Source organism: Carassius auratus, chromosome 25, assembly GCF_003368295.1.
Source record: "Carassius auratus strain Wakin chromosome 25, ASM336829v1, whole genome shotgun sequence".
In the NCBI taxonomy this organism is placed as follows: Eukaryota; Metazoa; Chordata; class Actinopteri; order Cypriniformes; family Cyprinidae; genus Carassius; species Carassius auratus.
This window is the reverse complement of record NC_039267.1, coordinates 1,940,775-1,961,805: the sequence shown is the minus strand read 5'-3', so window position 1 is coordinate 1,961,805 and position 21,031 is coordinate 1,940,775. Positions and strand designations below refer to the sequence as shown.

At 41.4% G+C, this 21,031-nt stretch overlaps 1 protein-coding gene across 1 annotated transcript in view; it reads right to left on the bottom strand.

The window, feature by feature from the left end:
- LOC113042956 (contactin-1a-like) overlaps window positions 1-21,031 on the bottom strand; it is a 551,632-nt gene that overhangs the window by 3,517 nt on the left and 527,084 nt on the right. Inside the window, 22 exon segments of the mRNA XM_026201995.1 lie at window positions 889-1,042; window positions 3,114-3,232; window positions 3,384-3,573; window positions 5,891-5,950; window positions 5,952-5,995; window positions 6,072-6,306; window positions 6,493-6,563; window positions 7,571-7,720; window positions 8,332-8,493; window positions 8,617-8,752; window positions 9,132-9,304; window positions 9,388-9,515; window positions 9,592-9,685; window positions 9,688-9,741; window positions 9,850-9,970; window positions 15,948-16,072; window positions 16,505-16,689; window positions 17,840-17,939; window positions 18,375-18,581; window positions 18,669-18,764; window positions 19,285-19,460; window positions 19,942-20,068. Of these exon segments, the coding sequence (XP_026057780.1) occupies window positions 889-1,042; window positions 3,114-3,232; window positions 3,384-3,573; window positions 5,891-5,950; window positions 5,952-5,995; window positions 6,072-6,306; window positions 6,493-6,563; window positions 7,571-7,720; window positions 8,332-8,493; window positions 8,617-8,752; window positions 9,132-9,304; window positions 9,388-9,515; window positions 9,592-9,685; window positions 9,688-9,741; window positions 9,850-9,970; window positions 15,948-16,072; window positions 16,505-16,689; window positions 17,840-17,939; window positions 18,375-18,581; window positions 18,669-18,764; window positions 19,285-19,460; window positions 19,942-20,068 (2,907 nt within the window).

Here is a 21,031-nt window from a genome sequence, read left to right as displayed (position 1 = left end):
GTAAATGTAAATACTATAATAGCCATGTTTCTCAATTTGATGGAGTCACAATACTTTAAATAATCAAACATCTACTTTATGGCTATCTGAACTATTTCTGATCGTGTGGTTATTTGTATTGCATTTGTACCAGGATTAAACCCAAACATCATCTGAAGTCACGTGATCTGTGTGTTTTCCTGAGAGATGTCTCCCTCTACTGGTCATTCAGGAGTATATCATGACAGTGCATCTCATCATCATTGACTTCATGTGAGCAGCGTTTGCACTAATAAAATCTGATAGAATCTGCATCAATACATATATAAATAGAATGAAAAACTGCTCATGAATTTCCTCATTTGTAAGTCATTGTGCAGAAAAGCTTCTGAAAAAAGAATAACTGTAAATGTGTCAAGAAGGATTTAGTTGATTTCCCAATGTTGCTTTATTGTCTTTTCCTTGTTTGTCTTTTGTGAATCGTGGATGATGAGAACAAGAACAATACTTAATGGACCGTAACATAACTTAATCTAAATGTAAAAATCATGACAGTCTTGTGTTTCTCACTTTGATGAACTTTCATTACAAACTACCAACTAATTTTTTTTGTTGCTATCTTCATTATGCATGATCATGTGGTCACTTGTACTTTATCTTCTATCAGGATGATGTTCATTCACACTAAATCCTGTATGTTTCTGGAGCATCAGCTCCATCTGCTGGACGTTCATGAGTTGCTTCGTGTGAGCAGTGCTTTGCACAGATCAAATCCCTTTTTTAATGAAATGTGATTTGCTCTGAATAAAATCATCTGAATCTGACAAATGCATAAAGACATAGAAATATAACAACAAAATAATTAATTTGTAAGTCACTTGAAAAGCACTAATGTAGATGTGTTCTGACCTGCGATGCGCACTTGTGCGACGGCTCCGTCTCCTCCCTCGCTGTACGCACGCACCTCCACCAGGTAATCACCCTTCTTCATGGGCAGATCGATGGACTGCTTCACTGTGGTGTACAGCGACCCGCTGGGCTGCCCCTCCGGCCTGTACAGGACCTGAGTGAGAACAGCACCACATCAAGAACTGACAGAGCCCACCAGATTTACACACAACCCACACATTTCTATAACACAAGAAAGGAGGATTCAGTGAAAATAATGCTATACCAGGAACAGAAAATAACTTTTCCATTAAAGAGCGATATTTACCCCCTTAAACTTATCTTCGGGGGCATTTGTACCTTCATAAGGACAAAATCCTTCATCTTACTCAATATATGCAGTTGGAATGTTAAGCCACTGATACCAGTCAGATTAATCGATATTAACAACATCCAGCTTTGCACTGCAGAAGTGGCACAGAAGCTGCATCAGATGTGCATTTAGATTGATTTACTGTTTAATGCAGCTCAGAGATGCAATCAATGCATTTACACTGCAGTTATAATCACACGTATAACGTTATCAGATTAATGTTTTGAGTCCAAAATATACTGAATATAGAACTATGAAATATAACCACCACTTAGTGTTGCCAAATCACACAGTATCTTTGATGTGAATCCCTGATTTACTAATTTAACCGAGTCATTTAAGAATGAAGCACATGCTTATTCTGCCATAAAATAGATATGATAAAAATATTAAGAGTAATACTGTGTACTAGTATGGAGTTTATTTGGTAAAACAGCATGGTGCTTCAAAATTGGACTGTCCAATGTGAACCCAGACAGATGACTACACTAGCAGCACATTATATTCGAAACATTGCCGTATTTATAAGTCTTAGAGTCTTTATAAGTCTGTGGGACAGTCGCAAGCCATCAGGTTTTCATCCAAAATATCTTAAACTGTGTTCCGAAGACAAACTGAGCTTTTATGGGTTTGAAATGACATGGGGTAAGTGATCCTTTAACCTGAGAAATAAATAATAAAAACTGATGATGTAATTGTCATAGGGAACACGTTACTTTATAAAATGCTTGATATAGACATGGTTTCCAAAGTGATCTACACCCAGATAATCATATTCTACTATATTATCTTTGAGGATGTGCACTGTATATATTGATTTCTGATGACATCATAGGGTCAAAGGTCAAACAACAGCGGCTGGATGTGAACAGGCTGATAATGTCAGTCAAATCACTACATCTATTTTTTCTCTTTGTTTCTTGAAGCACACATTGACTCAATAATCACTCACACACTCACTCATCCAGAGGATGTTAATCATCTCTCACTGCTGTGAATCAGCTGCCAGCACTAATTAAACATCATTAAGCTCATCATGTCTTCAGAATCAGAAAGAATCAGAATCAGAAAGAGCTTTATTGCCAAGTATGTTTGCGCATACAAGGAATTTGTTTTAGTGACATAAGCTTCCAGTACACAGAGACACCAACACACAGACAAAAAAAAAAAAAAAAAAAAAAAAAAAAAAAAAAAAAAAAAAAAAAAGGTAGTCAAATAAATAAGTGTATAAACAATTGTGCTATAAATGATAATGGAATAGGATTGAAAAAGATGCAGGGATGTACTAGGATGGAGGGGTAACAAATAAATATAAGGACGTTGCACTTTTGTTTGCATAAGCATAAGTGGGGAACATTTAACTGTTCATGAGGTAGATTGCCTGGGGGAAGAAACTGTTTTTGTGCCTTGCTGTTCTGGTGTTTGCGGCTCTGAGACGCCGGCCAGATGGCAAAAGTTCAAAAATGGGGTGACTTGGATGTGAGGGATCCAGAGTGATTTTATGAGCCCTTTTCCTCACTCTGGATGTATACAGTTCTTGAAGGGTGGGCAGGGGAGCACCAATAATCCTTTCGGCAGTCCGAACAGTTCTCTGTAGTCTTCTGATGTCCGATTTTGTTGCTGAGCCAAACCAGACAGTTATAGAAGTACACAGTACAGACTCAATGACGGCTGAGTAGAAACTCAAGTAGTCTTGAGTTTGACACATGCAGCAGCAGAGAGACACAGAAACTCATCCAAAACTTCAGCTCATATTTAAAGAGCTCTTCATATGCATGTTACATTTTAACTCCATGAATCCAGTAAGACAAGCACACTAAATCAAATGCAGCAGGTAAAGGGTTAACCCTTCAGTTTTCGGTGTTTATCTGACCTTATACCCCTCCACCGTCGACTCGTTGGCCAGCGGCTCCACCTGCTCCCAGGCGATGTTGATGTTTGTGCCGCTGTAGCTCAACTTCGTGCCGATGATTTTAGGAGGCCGACTAGGAGCTGAGAAAAACACAATCAGATCAGAAAATAAGAGTAATATAAATTACAATTATTTCTTCTTTAACATCACATTAATTGTTGTATTCTTTTCTCCTAACACAGTAGAATGCATCCTAAAATCTCTGGTTCCTCTGCCTCCTGTGAGACTCACGTGCTCTCCTGGTGTGGATCTTGCGGCGCTGGCTGGACGGTCCGTATCCAGCACCATTGTACGCCCGCACCTCGATCAGGTAATGTGAGCTGGGCTTCATGTTGTCCAGACGCGTGTGGTTTTCTCCACTGGACACCAGAACACGCTGCGCAGACGCCTCGTTCTCCACCGACTCCCTCCAGTACCGGACCTGAGAGACCACAGCCCACAAACTAACATACTACCACAGTTTTACTTTTAGTTTTAAATTAAAATTTGTCTTTTTGGTTTAATTTTTTTATCATTTTGTTGTTTTATATTTTTTTTTATTAGTTTACATTTTATTTAAATGTTAGTTGAAGTTCACTTAGTTTTAGTTATTTTAGTACATCAAATACAAACCAAATGAAAATGAGAAATGTTGCCTTAAGCTGAAATAAAAAGTTTTAAGGTTTAGATATTTTATTAGAATTTTTTTATTTGTTTTAGTATTAATTGACCCTTTCTGTATAACAACAATAAAAATATAATAATACATATTTTTTACACAATAAATATTGGCTTGATGCAAACCCCCACCCCACTATTGGCTGGTTCTGAGGAAGGTCTGATGTGATTGGCTGGTTCTGATTAAGGTCTGATGTGATTGGCTGGTTCTGAGGTCAGTTTGGTGTGATTGGCTGGTTCTGAGGTCAGTCTGATGTGATTGGCTGGTTCTGAGGTCAGTCTGATGTGATTGGCTGGTTCTGAGGTTAGTGTGATTGGCTGGTTCTGAGGTTAGTCTGGTGCGATTGGCTGGTTCTGAGGTCAGTTTGGTGTGATTGGCTGGTTCTGAGGTTAGTGTGATGTGATTGGCTGGTTCTGAGGTCAGTTTGGTGTGATTGGCTGGTTCTGAGGTCAGTCTGATGTGATTGGCTGGTTCTGAGGTCAGTCTGATGTGATTGGCTGGTTCTGAGGTTAGTGCGATTGGCTGGTTCTGATGTCAGTCTGGTGTGATTGGCTGGCTCTGAGGTTAGTGTGATGCGATTGGCTGGTTCTGAGGTCAGTCTGATGCGATCGGCTGGTTCTGAGGTCAATCTGATGTGATTGGCTGGTTCTGAGGTTAGTCTGATGTGATTGGCTGGTTCTGAGGTCAGTTTGGTGTGATTGGCTGGTTCTGAGGTCAGTCTGATGTGATTGGCTGGTTCTGAGGTCAGTCTGATGTGATTGGCTGGTTCTGAGGTTAGTCTGGTGCGATTGGCTGGTTCTGAGGTCAGTTTGGTGTGATTGGCTGGTTCTGAGGTCAGTCTGATGTGATTGGCTGGTTCTGAGGTCAGTCTGATGTGATTGGCTGGTTCTGAGGTCAGTTTGGTGTGATTGGCTGGTTCTGAGGTTAGTGTGATAGGCTGGTTCTGAGGTTAGTCTGGTGTGATTGGCTGGTTCTGAGGTCAGTTTGGTGTGATTGGCTGGTTCTGAGGTTAGTGCGATTGGCTGGTTCTGAGGTCAGTTTGGTGTGATTGGCTGGTTCTGAGGTTAGTCTGGTGTGATTGGCTGGTTCTGAGGTCAGTCTGATGTGATTGGCTGGTTCTGAGGTTAGTGCGATTGGCTGGTTCTGAGGTCAGTTTGGTGTGATTGGCTGGTTCTGAGGTCAGTCTGATGTGATTGGCTGGTTCTGAGGTTAGTGCGATTGGCTGGTTCTGAGGTCAGTCTGGTGTGATTGGCTGGTTCTGAGGTCAGTCTGATGTGATTGGCTGGTTCTGAGGTCAGTCTGATGTGATTGGCTGGTTCTGAGGTCAGTTTGGTGTGATTGGCTGGTTCTGAGGTTAGTGTGATAGGCTGGTTCTGAGGTTAGTCTGGTGTGATTGGCTGGTTCTGAGGTCAGTTTGGTGTGATTGGCTGGTTCTGAGGTTAGTGCGATTGGCTGGTTCTGAGGTCAGTTTGGTGTGATTGGCTGGTTCTGAGGTTAGTCTGGTGTGATTGGCTGGTTCTGAGGTCAGTCTGATGTGATTGGCTGGTTCTGAGGTTAGTGCGATTGGCTGGTTCTGAGGTCAGTTTGGTGTGATTGGCTGGTTCTGAGGTCAGTCTGATGTGATTGGCTGGTTCTGAGGTTAGTGCGATTGGCTGGTTCTGAGGTCAGTCTGGTGTGATTGGCTGGTTCTGAGGTCAGTTTGGTGTGATTGGCTGGTTCTGAGGTCAGTCTGATGTGATTGGCTGGTTCTGAGGTTAGTGCGATTGGCTGGTTCTGAGGTCAGTCTGGTGTGATTGGCTGGTTCTGAGGTTAGTCTGATGTGATTGGCTGGTTCTGAGGTTCTGAGCTCTGTCTCGTGTGATTGGCTGGTTCTGAGGTCAGTGTGGAGTGATTGGCTGGTTCTGAGGTCAATCTGATGTGATTGGCTGGTTCTGAGGTTAGTCTGATGTGATTGGCTGGTTCTGAGGTTCTGAGCTCTGTCTCGTGTGATTGGCTGGTTCTGAGGTCAGTGTGGAGTGATTGGCTGGTTCTGAGGTCAGTGTGGAGTGATTGGCTGGTTCTGAGGTTAGTCTGGTGGTACCTGGTATCCTTCAACCGTCTGCAGCTGTAGAGGTATCCAGGACACGACGGCTTCTGTGGCGGGACAGCGTCCTCGCCTCGATGATGCTGGGAGCTTCTGCAGGAACTGAGATGGAAACACATCAGTGAGATCACTAGTTCAGGTGGTTTAACCTGTAAATCTGCAGCGGTGTGTCCCTCACCATCCTGAGAGGAGTAGATGAAGGAGCTGACACTGAACGGCCCTTCACCCTGACTGTTGAAGACCTTCATCTTCACCTCAAACCTGGTGGACGGGGGGATTTTCGGGTCTTTGTGGACATACTTTCGTGCCTGTGGATCTGTCACCGTCACCCTCATCCACTCGGGGTCATTATGAGGCTTGAAGGCGATGATGTAGCCAAAATTACTGCCGTAGTAGTACTGTGGCTGGACCGGCTGTAGACACAAACCACATCAAAACAGTTCTTGGTTTTGACCAAAGCAAATAGATAAAGTGCAACAAAATAAACACTTAAATGTGCAGTTTAGATCACTCTGAAATGGAAATTAAAAGAGAGAATTGCATCTTGCTGGTGTTTGGATTGTGATTTGTTCTTAATGTGATAAACGTGAGCACTGCACCGTCCATGTGATGGTGAGCTCACGACTGGCTTCTCCTCCTCCAGCGATGTCTGACGGAGACACAACCGGCCCTACAGAGAGACATGACAGTATATATACACGCTAAGGCATTGCTATGCTATTACAGGTACTATGGTGTTCTAGAGGAGTCCAGTGGTTTCCCAGAATGCTGCTGGAGAACTAACACACTGCTGTTTAATACTTAGTGTTTATGGTTTAATCAGATCACTATCAGCAAAAGGTCTACTGACGATTGACATAACGTAAAAAAATCGCATGCACATTTTGATTCAAGCTCCATTTAGACCTGATGCAGTGTAAGCTTATTAAACATGACTTCTGATCATTTTCAACTAAGGGAAAGGAAAAGGATGGGATGTAACATTTGCCAAATATCTTTTACTCTGGGTTTGTGCTCTGCATTTCACCCGTCCAAGGGCACACACACAGCAGTAACGGTTTTTACTACATTCAGCCCCCTTTTTACTAATTAAAAATATAAGAAAGTCTTTAAAATATCATATCATACATTAATTATTCATGAAAACCAGTGTGATGCATTTCAGTATTCATGATAACTTTATCTGAATATATCATTATATGAAACGTGTAAGAACAAACAATCTGAGAATTACCAGTAAATTTGAATTAACAGAACTGATTTATTTTAACTTGTAACCCAAAATAGTCCAGATTTATGAAACCTACTGTATATTTCTGTAATAAAACAGCATCAATATTAGGCTGGAATGCTTTAAAATAAAATATATTAATAACCCTTGATTTTACCATAGAAAGGTTGTCAGTATTCCTGGCTGCAGAGTGAAGTGAGGGGCTTCTCTAATTCATCAAATTCAGACTATTTGGTCTCTTAACTTTTGCTCTGCACCCGCTGGGCTGTATTTTATTGTTATCCAAATTATATCTAGTGTATTTACAGTGTGTTGTTAATTAGCAGAATTTAGCCCTAAAAGTGTGAGATGTGCTAACGAGCATAAATATATTTTACAAAAGTATTTTTGAGACATCTATTTTTTAATCATAAAAATAAATCCTCAGAAGGACAGAAGGAGCTCACTGGTTTCTCTGGTGGTGATTCTGGGCGAGGGGTCACTGGGGGGTCCGGTGCCCAGTGTGTTGGTGGCGATGACCCTGAACTCATACTCTGTCCAGGGCGTCAGATTGACCACGCTGACCATGTCTGCAGATCCCTCCACATCCACTGGAGCTGAAGACACACAGACTCAGTGATACTGGTTTAGATCTAAACTACTGATGTAGTCTAGTCACACTTTATTAACAGATGATCATCAGATCAAATAATCCCCTCAAATATTACTATATTACAGTTATTTCAACTGCTTACATTATCAAAACTTTGCCTCTTTTTTTTTTTTTTTTTTTTTACAAAACTTTACACACACATCCGAGAATTGCACTCACAAAATATAAAACACACATCTCTTATAAAATAAAGCACTGCATTCAAAATATCACAAACACCTCTCAAAAGCAAACATTTGTCTCACGTTGCAAACATCTTTGCCATAACACGATAATTTGGATACATCACATGCACACAGTTATTCATAACCTGAAGCTCTCTTGTGTTTGTGAATACAGTATATTACACAGAGCCAGAGAGAAGAGACACATCAGTCTTGTGTAGTTGTGTAGATGTGTGTTTACAGGTCTGATCTCAAGCATGACTGGCTGGTGTTAATTAAGCACCTGTGGGGAGTCAGTGTGTTACAGTTCTACATGTGAAGATTGGTGTGTCAGCAGTGTAATTAGACACACTGATGTATCGTCCTACAGTGAATGTGGTGATGTACTCACAGGTGGAGGCGTCTCTCCAGTCCTGCTGCGCTCGCACGTCTCTGTACTGGACGCTGTATTTGGAGATGGGACTCAAGTTATCTGTGCCGTGACTCCAGGTGACCCTCACACTGCTGGTCATCACCTCGTCCACACGCACACCTACAGGAGGACCAGGAGGACCTGAGGATGAGGAGACACAGGATCTGGTGATGTACAGACTCTGAGACACAGGTACATGAGCAGCGGTGTCACTCACAGCTCACAGAGACAGAGGTTTATCTGAAGATGAGATGTGTGTCTGACCTCTGACCAGCAGCTGCGCGGAGGCCGTGATGTTGTCCACCGGCGTCTGTGCTGTACAGCTGTAACGTCCGGCGTGTCTCAGCTGTGTGTTACTGATCAACAGCTCTGAGCTGGACGTCCCATCCTGATTAACAACCTGAGCAACAATCAGCTCAATTACTACACTAGCACAACACACCAGACACAGCATCAGCAATGACTAATGATAACTACAGCCGTTAGGGTTAGTCATTAAGATGAAGCTTTTATCCAGAACCAACAAAAGAGCAATAACTCTTTACTGTTATACAGTAGTCTCATTATACTAATTGTATTTACATTACAGTTTTCATAGGTAGCATTACGGTTACCTTTCATTGTTATCATAGTAATCATTAATAGTTGTCATTATAATTGTTTTTGGTGTTTAGGCATCCACAATGGTATTATTAATGAAGAGTCTGGATTCATTAACACTGAATAAATAATGATCAGATGTTTGTCATCAGTATTAAACAGCTGAAGCCTGAACTGACCATTTTGTTCTCGTAGTGCTCTCTGTCTCGGTCGAAGTCGATGAGGTGTGTGTCGAGGGACCAGATGAAGCTGAGGTCGAGGCTGGGGTCATGTGATGCGGCGCACTGCATCCTGGTACTCTGGCCTACGCTGATGTCAGCGCTGGACAGGGCCAGAGAGATCTTCGTGGCGTCTGAGGAGAGAGACACTCATTATCCTCTGAATCTCCCTTCTGCTGAGGACCATCGGTTCATCGGATCTGTTTGTGTGTCGTACCGGTGACTGACAGAGATCCGCTGCTGTTCGCTCGGCCGCGCTCGTTCTCTGCTGAACAGGTGTATTCACCTTCGTCTGATCTGGTGATGTTCAGAAGCTCTAGACTCCCGTCCGGCCGAATGAAGATCCTGCAATCGTGAAAGACAGACTGAGTGTGACAAAGGGTAAAGGGATGTGTGAGATGACCTCTGCGTGACCTCTGACCTGCTGGAGTTGTGCAGGAGCTCACTTCCTTTGCTCCAGGAGATGCTCGGCCGGGGCGCTGCTCGGGGTTTGCAGTCAATCACCACGCGCCCGTTTTGGCCCCCAGAAGTTTGGGTTTCACTGGGTTCCTCTCAAATGAAGGAGCGCCGGCTGGAAAACAACACATTCAGTGGAAGAACTAGCAGTGTTCCTCAAGATCTTCAACCCTGTGAGACCAGGTTTTCCAGCTAGTATTGATACCAAACCATGATTCCTCACCGAACACCCGCAGCTCGGCGTTGGCGTATATCGTGCCGTGACGGTTCTCAGCGATACACTGATACATCCCTGAATCATCAAATGTCAGGTCTGTGAAACGCAACTCGTGGTTCTTGGCGTACTGAAGGAAGAGAACAGATTCATCCGTCAGAACCCAAGACTGCTTTCATCAGAAATCATCCACAGTCATATTTCTACCAGTGATGCGCGGGTTGATCCAAAATCAGCGGGTGCCTGCGGTTACGAGTCATCCAAAAATATTTGTAATGATAATCGGGTCGTGGTCGGTCAGGTTGTAACTGTTGTAATTTATATAGTACTAGACACAATTTTGAAATACAGAGGCGTACACTTTATTGGCTGAATAACTGGCACTAATAGAGTCACCACCTGTCCCGCTTTACTTTGTACTGTTCAACAATTTTACCCTTTGTCTTGCCACACGTAAACTAAGCATATGTTCTGCTTTTGACCCTGCCTAATAAATACACGGATACGTCCATAGGCGTACTGTTAACTTATGTCCAATAGTTCAGAGGAGAGCAATAAAAGTGTTAGTCGATAGGCTGAGTCGAACGTCAATCAGACTGTTTACTGGTGCACGAACGGCTCCTCAACGGCTCCTCAAGACCTATACTTGAACAATCTCAAACTGGAGAGCGCGTGTGCTGTTTGGCACTTTTAATAGCGAGACTGTTATGTAACCAGAAGCATGATTGTTGGTCGCTGTTGGACAGTGTTTTCTCTACTTCCTGTTGGCCTTCTGTAGCTAATCATAGCTCCATGTAGCTGTTTTTATTTTATATTTTTTCTCTATAATCTTTCTTACTATCACTGTCTGTTTGTTTGTTTTTTAATTGTAAAATATAACTTAATTCACACCATATTTCTGATATTACCGATCAATCTTATCAGATTAACTTTGATCGTTCACTCTTCCGTGACTGCAGCACACCTGCAAAGCGTTAGCACTCGTTAGCTTGTCATTAGCGTTTTCTTTTCTCCTCTCCTCTCCTCTCTCACGCTGCAGTTTTCCACAAGTTCGTCAAACAGCCGCAGTAAGAATATTTCATCAAGCACGGTGAGTAATGGCTTCTCCTACAATTGTTATTTGCACCTCTTGCCACATGTACAGTTTATCTATCTCTGTCGCTGATGAGGGATTCACATGTGATAAATGCAGGGAAACAGTTAGGCTGACAGCGAAGATTTCAGAATTAGAGACACGCATCCAAACTTTAATTGAGGACAGTAAGAATGTTAGGGCTCTAGATATGGCTTTGGATGCGTCTAGCTCAGGGATTCCTGTACATTGTCCGGTTCCAGCAGAGCCCCTGCAGCAGGGCAACTGGGTGACGGTGAGGCAGCGTAGTCGTGGGTCAAAACACCGCTCTTCTGTTCCGATCAAAACATTAAACAGGTTCTCCCCACTCAGTGATGCACCCACTGAGAAACCTGATGAAAGTGCTCTAGTTATTGGCGATTCTATTGTACGGAACGTGAATATAGAGACACCAGCCACCATAGTCAAATGTTTACCGGGAGCCAGAGCGCCTGACATCTTGGCAAATTTAAAAGTGCTGGCTAATGCTAAACGTAAATACAGTAAGATTGTTATTCATGCCGGCGCTAATGATGTTCGACTTCGCCAGTCGGAGATCACTAAAAATAACTTTAAAGAGGTGTGTGAACTTGCAAGCACGATGTCAGACACTGTAATATGCTCTGGTCCCCTCCCTGCTTACCGTGGTGACGAGATGCATAGCAGATTGTCATCACTCAATGGCTGGATGTCTAAGTGGTGCCCACAGAATAACATAGGTTATATAGACAATTGGACGAGCTTTTGGGGCAGACCTGACCTGTTTAAAAGAGATGGTCTTCATCCCTCCTGGGGTGGCGCCACTCTTCTGTCTAGAAATATGGCAAATAGTCTTAGTGTTTATACTTGACTAACTGGGGCCCAGGTCAGGAAGCAGACAGACTGGCTAAACCGACCGTCTGCTAGCTGCCTCCCGTCACAGAGGTCAGTTAATTCTCAGCACATAGAGACTCTTTCACCTAGATATCACACTATAGAGACTGTGTCTGTTCCACGAACTAGAAAATACAAAAAACGTCCAAACCAAGTTAAGGTTAACAATTTAATTGAGGTTCAACAAATAAAAAACAAATGCAATATGGATAAACAAATGATAAAGATTGGCTTATTGAATATCAGATCCATTTCTACGAAAACACTTTTTGTAAATAATATGATAACTGATCATAATATAGATGTGCTCTGCTTGACAGAAACCTGGCTAAAACCTGATGATTACATTATTTTAAATGAGTCCACCCCCCAAGATTATTGTTATAAACACGAGCCGCGTCTAAAAGGCAAAGGGGGAGGTGTTGCTTCAATTTATAATAACGTTTTCAGGATTTCTCAGAGGGCAGGCTTCAAGTATAACTCGTTTGAAGTAATGGTGCTTCATATAACATTATCCAAAGAAACCAATGTTAATGATAAATCCCCTGTTATGTTTGTACTGGCTACTGTATACAGGCCACCAGGGCACCATACAGACTTTATTAAAGAGTTTGGTGATTTTACATCCGAGTTAGTTCTGGCTGCAGATAAAGTCTTAATAGTTGGTGATTTTAATATCCATGTCGATAATGAAAAAGATGTATTGGGATCAGCATTTATAGACATTCTGAACTCTATTGGTGTTAGACAACACGTTTCAGGACCTACTCATTGTCGAAATCATACTCTAGATGTAATACTGTCACATGGAATTGATGTTGATAGTGTTGAAATTATTCAGCCAAGTGATGATATCTCAGATCATTATTTAGTTCTGTGTAAACTTCATATAGCCAAAATTGTAAATTCTACTTCTTGTTACAAGTATCGAAGAACCATCACTTCTACCACAAAAGACAGCTTTTTAAGTTATCTTCCTGATGTATCCGAATTCCTTAGCATATCCAAAACCTCAGAACAACTTGATGATGTAACAGAAACTATGGACTCTCTCTTTTCTAGCACTTTAAATACAGTTGCTCCTTTACGCTTAAGAAAGGTTAAGGAAAACAGTTTGACACCATGGTATAATGAGCATACTCGCACCCTAAAGAGAGCAGCCCGAAAAATGGAGCGCAGCTGGAGGAAAACAAAACTAGAGGTATTTCGTATTGCTTGGCGGGAAAGTAGCATATCCTACCGAAAAGCATTAAAAACTGCTAGATCTGATTACTTTTCTTCTCTTTTAGAAGAAAACAAACATAACCCCAGGTATTTATTCAATACAGTGGCTAAATTAACGAAAAATAAAGCCTCAACAAGTGTTGACATTTCCCAACACCACAGCAGTAATGACTTTATGAACTACTTTACTTCTAAAATCGATACTATTAGAGATAAAATTGCAACCATTCAGCCGTCAGCTACAGTTTCGCATCAGACAGTGCACTATAGACCCCCTGAGGAACAGTTCCACTCATTCTCTACTATAGGAGAGGAAGAATTGTATAAACTTGTTAAATCATCTAAACTTACAACATGTATGTTAGACCCTATACCATCTAAGCTCTTAAAAGAGGTGCTTCCAGAAGTCATAGGTCCTCTTCTGACTATTATTAATTCCTCATTGTTATTAGGACATGTCCCCAAAACCTTCAAACTGGCTGTTATTAAGCCTCTCATAAAAAAGCCACAACTTGACCCCAGAGAACTAGTTAATTATAGACCAATCTCGAATCTCTCTTTTCTGTCCAAGATACTAGAAAAGGTGGTATCCTCACAATTATATTCCTTCTTAGAGAAAATGGTATATGTGAGGATTTCCAGTCAGGATTTAGACCGTATCATAGTACTGAGACTGCTCTCCTTAGAGTTACAAATGATCTGCTCTTATCATCTGATCGTGGGTGTATCTCTCTATTAGTTTTATTGGATCTTAGTGCTGAGTTTGACACAATTGACCACAACATTCTTTTGCATAGACTTGAACACTTTGTTGGCATCAGTGGAAGTGCATTAGCATGGTTTAAATCATACTTATATGACCGCCATCAGTTCGTAGCAGTGAATGAAGATGTATCATATCGATCACAAGTGCAGTATGGAGTACCTCAAGGCTCAGTTCTAGGGCCGCTACTCTTCACGCTTTATATGTTACCCTTGGGAGATATCATCAGGAAACATGGTGTTAGCTTTCACTGTTATGCTGATGATACGCAGCTCTATATTTCCTCGCAGCCCGGTGAAACACACCAATTTGAAAAACTAATGGAATGCATAGTCGATGTAAAAAACTGGGTGACGAGTAATTTCTTACTGCTAAATTCAGAAAAAACAGAGGTGTTAATCATAGGGCCCAAAAACTCTACTTGTAATAACCTAGAACACTGTCTAAGACTTGATGGTTGCTCTGTCAATTCTTCGTCATCAGTTAGGAACCTAGGTGTGCTACTTGATCGCAATCTTTCCTTAGAAAGCCACGTTTCTAGCATTTGTAAAACTGCATTTTTCCATCTCAAAAATATATCTAAATTACGGCCTATGCTCTCAATGTCAAATGCAGAAATGTTAATCCATGCATTTATGACTTCAAGGTTAGACTACTGTAATGCTTTATTGGGTGGTTGTTCTGCACGCTTGGTAAACAAACTACAGCTAGTCCAAAATGCAGCAGCAAGAGTTCTTACTAGAACCAGGAAGTATGACCATATTAGCCCGGTCCTGTCCACACTGCACTGGCTCCCTATCAAACATCGTATAGATTTTAAAATATTGCTTATTACTTATAAAGCCCTGAATGGTTTAGCACCTCAGTATTTGAATGAGCTCCTTTTACATTATACTCCTCTACGTCCGCTACGTTCTCAAAACTCAGGCAATTTGATAATACCTAGAATATCAAAATCAACTGCGGGCGGCAGATCCTTTTCCTATTTGGCGCCTAAACTCTGGAATAACCTACCTAACATTGTTCGGGAGGCAGACACACTCTTGCAGTTTAAATCTAGATTAAAGACCCATCTCTTTAACCTGGCATACACATAACATACTAATATGCTTTTAATATCCAAATCCGTTAAAGGATTTTTAGGCTGCATTAATTAGGTAAACTGGAACCGGAACACTTCACATAACACCGTACTTTCTACATCATTAGAAGAATGGCATCTACGCTAATATTTGTCTGTTTCTCTCTTGTTCCGAGGTCACCGTGGCCACCAGATCCAGTCTGTGTCCAGATCAGAGGGTCACTGCAGTCACCTGGATCCAGTACGTATCCAGACCAGATGGTGGATCAGCACCTAGAAAGGACCTCTACTGCCCTGAAAGACAGCGGAGACCAGGACAACTAGAGCCCCAGATACAGATCCCCTGTAAAGACCTTGTCTCAGAGGAGCACCAGGACAAGACCACAGGAAACAGATGATTCTTCTGCACAATCTGACTTTGCTGCAGCCTGGAATTGAACTACTGGTTTCGTCTGGTCAGAGGAGATCTGGCCCCCCAACTGAGCCTGGTTTCTCCCAAGGTTTTTTTCTCCATTCTGTCACCGATGGAGTTTCGGTTCCTTGCCGCTGTCGCCTCTGGCTTGCTTAGTTGGGGTCACTTCATCTACAGCGATATCGTTGACTTGATTGCAAATTAAAACAGACACTATTTCAACTGAACAGAGATGACATCAATGAATTCAATGATGAACTGCCTTTAACTATCATTTTGCATTATTGAGACACTGTTTTCCAAATGAATGTTGTTCAGTGCTTTGGCGCAATGTATTTTGTTTAAAGCACTATATAAATAAAGGTGATTGATTGATTGATGATGGGAAGACCTCGCTCCAGACGGGGACACAGTCACAACACACTCCTTCATTACACTGACCTGTGCATCTGTTTACAAGCACTGCTGAGTGGAGGAGTCTGCTAATGCATGTCAACTGAGTGGGACAATGTTTGCTATTTAACTGACATCAAAATAAGCAGAGTGTGCTGTTCCTGTAGCTCAAGAGTACAAAGGAATGGGTTTGAACGCATGAACTGTTCAAATGTTATAAACCTCTAAATAAATGATAAATCAGCGATACCATTCGTCCGTTCTTCAGGAAGTGCACGTGTGGTTTGGGTTTCCCGCTGGCCAGACAGGACATGATGTAATCTCCTCCGATGTCTCTCTCCGAGCTGCTGATCTTCTCCAGCCATTCAGGAGCTCCTACACAGAGACAAACATCACACAATAAGCAATTTGATAACACTTTATTCTGATGGTCCCTTTCTGAGCATTCTGTTGACTGTACAGTAACTCTCATTAGAGTATTAGTAGGATTGGCTGCTTCGTATCTGCTAACTCTTCATTGTGATGATTTCCCAACAGATATTCTGCTGACTGTAAGTAACTTTGCAAGTACATTTCAGGTTTTTCTAACCCTACCAGTCTACTAATACTGTACTAACACTCTAAAAAGAGTTAGTGGACATATAGGTGAAACATTACTTATGGTCAACTGAATCTGTTAATGTGACCATCAAACCAGCATTTCTGTTGTTATTTTAAATGTTTTTGTGTGCACTCTATTTTATATAGATGTGTAGGCACATGGCATTGCTCTTCTGAGTAATGTTCATAAGATCATGTGACTCTCACCCTCCACATACAGATGCACTTTGTGTCTGTCTTTGCCTTTGGAGTTGTCGGCCTCACACTCATATAAACCCTCGTCCTCATACTGGATGTCATAAAGATGAAGGAGACTTCCTGACATACTGATGTTGTGGCGCTGGACCGGCAGATCACCATCCACCTTCCTCCATCGGATCTGAGGGATGGGGCTGAACACACACACACACACACACACACACACACACACGCATGTATGAACACACACACAGAAACACACACACACACACACACAAACACACACGCATGTATGAACACACACACAGAAACACACACACACACACACACACAAACACACACGCATGTATGAACACACACACAGAAACACACACACACACACACACAGAGAGAGAGAGACACCCACACACACACATACACATGGATGCACACACATACACACACACACACACATGTATGAACACACACACAAACACACACATACACACACACACACACACACACACACACTATCAATAATCAATGTTACAAAAACTTTACCCACATTGTGTTCATCAGCAAAAAATACATAGAAATACAAGACACAACAATTATTAACTGCAAATATGACATTGATGTCCCTGATTGTTTGCGTGACTAACGTGGCCTGACTGAACTAACGCGATGCTCGATTTTCTTTTCATTCCATCATTCTTGAAGAAGCAACATAAAACCAAACTGATCAGTGCATGAAATACACTGTTGTTTATGATTTATTCATGATTTTATTGTACTATGAGATATGTCATTTTCAGACCTTAAACTTCCCAAATGAACACTTATTGAGACTAAACAATGGAAACAACTAGACAGATATCCAATTGTGACAGCATATGCAAAATGTCAATAACAGATTTTCTTTGTACTTTTAATAAATGTAATCATAATTCAGTATGCAAATAAATGCTATAAAAAAGCATGCAAAGTATCTTTGTTCTTTAAGAAATATAATCATCAGAATTTAGTATGAAAATACATCCAAGAAATACATTGCATGGTAATTCAGATATGATGCAAATATGATATACTTTACTAAATACTGAACATTGTGTCATTGTCAGTTAATAGAAGATTTTCTCCATTTGTACTTTAAAAAAGTAAGCTTTAAAGAGTTTATAAAGAGCGCAGGCAGAGCGCACATACAGCGCACATAGAGCTGAAATGAGTTTGAGTGAAATCTGGATGGTAATCAATTCAAACTGAAATTTTTGCAGAAAATTGTGCTGAATGAAGAAGTGTTTGAGGAAACGACTGAAATGCTGCCTTGCAAACACTGAGAAGTCATCTGTGTGGCGTTTTTCTTACTTTCCCAGAGCGAAGCACTCCAGCGTGATGTTCTGCCCCAGCAGCGTGTACGTGTCTGGAGATTTGACTTTGATATCAGCGGGATATTTCCTCAGAGAACCTGACAGAGAGCAGATATGAGACGGCAGTGAATGACTGAGCTCCTCATGAATCTCTTCCAGCAGAATGAGCCAGTCTTTCCTGTTTGTTTATCTGCTCTCAACACGCTCATGATGCTGTGACAGTCACAAACAACTCTAATATTACACAAACACGTATGAATCACGAGCATGCACTGAGATATGGATTAGATATTAAATGTTTATGTGGAATTAAAGCAAAGCAGCGAACGTGAAAAGAGTAAAAACTTTTGATTGATTGATTGATTGATTGATCTAAAGGTTCATAAACCAATACACATTTACTTGAAATGCAAAATGACTCAAGATGTAAAGTCTTGTTTTCAGAAAAAAAAGTGAGTTTATGCTTAAATCCAGAAATGACTCATAAATCTAAAGCTAACTGTGTACTAGTTTAATGATGAACACAGACTCACGCTCGGCGATGGGCACCAGCGGGATGAACTTGCTGAAGACGCTCTTGGCGATGGAGGGACTGGAGACGAAGCAGGAGTAGTTCCCGCTGTCTGACGCTCGTACGGTGGAGATGTAGAGGTTCCCGGTGGTCTGAGACACGAAGCGCCGCTTGTCCAGAGGAATGAACTCAGGAAACTCATTGAGCATCCAGCGGAAGGACAGATCCTCTGTAGAGAACACACAGGAAATGATGCAACAGAGTCAGTCAGATGCAGAAATGACTGACAGATAACAGAATCAGTTGTCATGGTGACCTGGGAAGTGTGGAGGCGGAGCACACAGAAGCACCGCCCCCTGCCCCTCCTTCACATAGACCGCCTCCCGCTCGTCCGAGGAAAACATGTCCAGGTCTAAAACATGGAGACGGAGAATGAGCTTCAGTTTTAGATCTGTGTAGTAATGACCTCAGGAGCAATAGAATATTAAATAATTATGATGACAATAATACTGAATAAATTGTGGATAACACTGTATATAAATACATATAAAAAAAATAACAAGAAGCAACATTATTATAAGTTACATATTCTGTAAAAAAAAAATACATATATAATTTATCCTTGAGCAACTTTTTGAAAATGTCTATTAATGCAATTTCTGAATAAAAATGATGCCTAATATAATTGAAAACAGGAGAACACCACATATAGAAATTAATTAACTGGCACATCAGTTTCACACATAATAGCAGTAAAACTGCACAGAGGACACTTTAGAGTCATAATTCAGCAGAAACCACACAAACCCTTCAGACGTCTGACAGCAGAAATTAATATCCATCAAGCGCAGAACAAAACCAGCTCTCTCTGTGTGTGTGTGTGTGTGTGTGTGTTCAAGGCCGTTCAGGGCAGCTTTAATAGAGCGACTCACATCCGAACTGAACAGAGGCTCTCTGACTGACGAGCGTCCCGAACTCATTGCTGGCCACACACGAGTAGTTCCCAGCATGCTTGCTCTTGTCGGGGAAGTTGATGACGAGGTTTCCTCCCATCAGGCTGTAGTGATCATCACTTCCAATAACAACCTCTGTGTTGTCCAGCCTCCACCTGACAACACACACCATCAGAAAACACGCAACACACAACATTTTGTGGAATGACTACAAAGTTCAACTTGACTTGACTTTATGTGTGTGTCTCAGTGTGTGTGTGTGTGTCTGTGTGTCTCAGTGTGTGTGTGTGTGTGTGTGTGTGTGTGTGTGTGTGTCTGTGTGTCTCAGTGTGTGTGTGTGTGTCAGTGTGTGGGTGTGTGTGTGTGTGTCTCAGTGTGTGTGTGTCAGTGTGTGGGTGTGTGTGTGTGTGTGTGTGTGTGTGTGTGTCTGTGTGTCTCAGTGTGTGTGTGTGTGTCAGTGTGTGGGTGTGTGTGTGTGTGTGTCAGTGTGTGTGTGTCAGTGTGTGGGTGTGTGTGTGTGTGTGTGTGAGTGTGTGTCTCAGTGTGTGTTTGTGTGTGTGTGTCTCAGTGTGTGGGTGTGTGTGTGTGTGTGTGTGTGTGTGTGTGTGTCTCAGTGTGTGTGTGTGTGTGTGTGACCTGTACGTGGCCGCTGGGTTTGCTCGTGTCCTGCAGCTCATGATGATCTTGTCTTCTGAAGACTCTTCAGGGTAAATGGTGTCGACGGGCTGCTCCTCGAACACAGGCCCGAATCCTGACGACTCGTCTGAGAAAAACACACAGAAACACACACCTTCAATACAGCACCGTCAGCGAAAGATGAGAAAACTGAGCATATGTTTACGAACTGTCTTTCAAAAGTTCAGGATGAGAAGGATTTAATCTCTTCTGTTCACCAAGGCTGTACTTATTTGATCAAGAAATACTGCATTCATCAGAATTCAGTTTAAATGTGAACGAGAGTCACATCAAACCAAAGCCTCAGTCCAACATCATCAATAATAATATCAATAATTCCACTCTGATCAGGACTAATCAGAGGAGCTCAGTAAAACTTTAGTTGTGATATTTTATCGTACAGTTCACATAAAATTTTTTTATATCCACAATTTTGACTTTTTACATTCAATTGTCTCTATGTTTCAATCTTTTTTCTTGTAATTGCAAGTTTATATTTAGATGTCATAGTTCTGAGATCTTTCATTAAAAAACAAAACAACAACAAAGACAAGTTGCAAGAAAAAAAGTTGTAATTGCCCTTTTTTCAATAAAAAGTCTAATTTTTGAGGAGAAAAAAATGCACTGGTATATATATATATATATATATGTTTTTATTTAAACATGTTGTAGTAACTCTCATGCCACAACAAATTAATTCAACATAACTGTATCCAGAATAGAACATTAATGAAAACATGTTTAAAACAAGTATGACTGATATATTTATTATGAACACCAAGCCTAAATGAATTAATTTGAAGTGAACTGTACGTCCTGAACCTCCTTCAGCATGAATCTAAAAGTGTGTTGATGTTATTGATATTGGTTGTAATATATGATGTGATGTGGAATATCAGCCGAAGCACATTTCGGATGAAAAACTGACTTGATGAGGAATGATCGAGTGCAAATGAATGAAACTCCTCTGAAGCAGTCTTCAGGAATCTGCTGGCGTCTCGTCTGCATCTGATCAGATATTAATCATTCAGGAGCACTTCTCATAACTCCA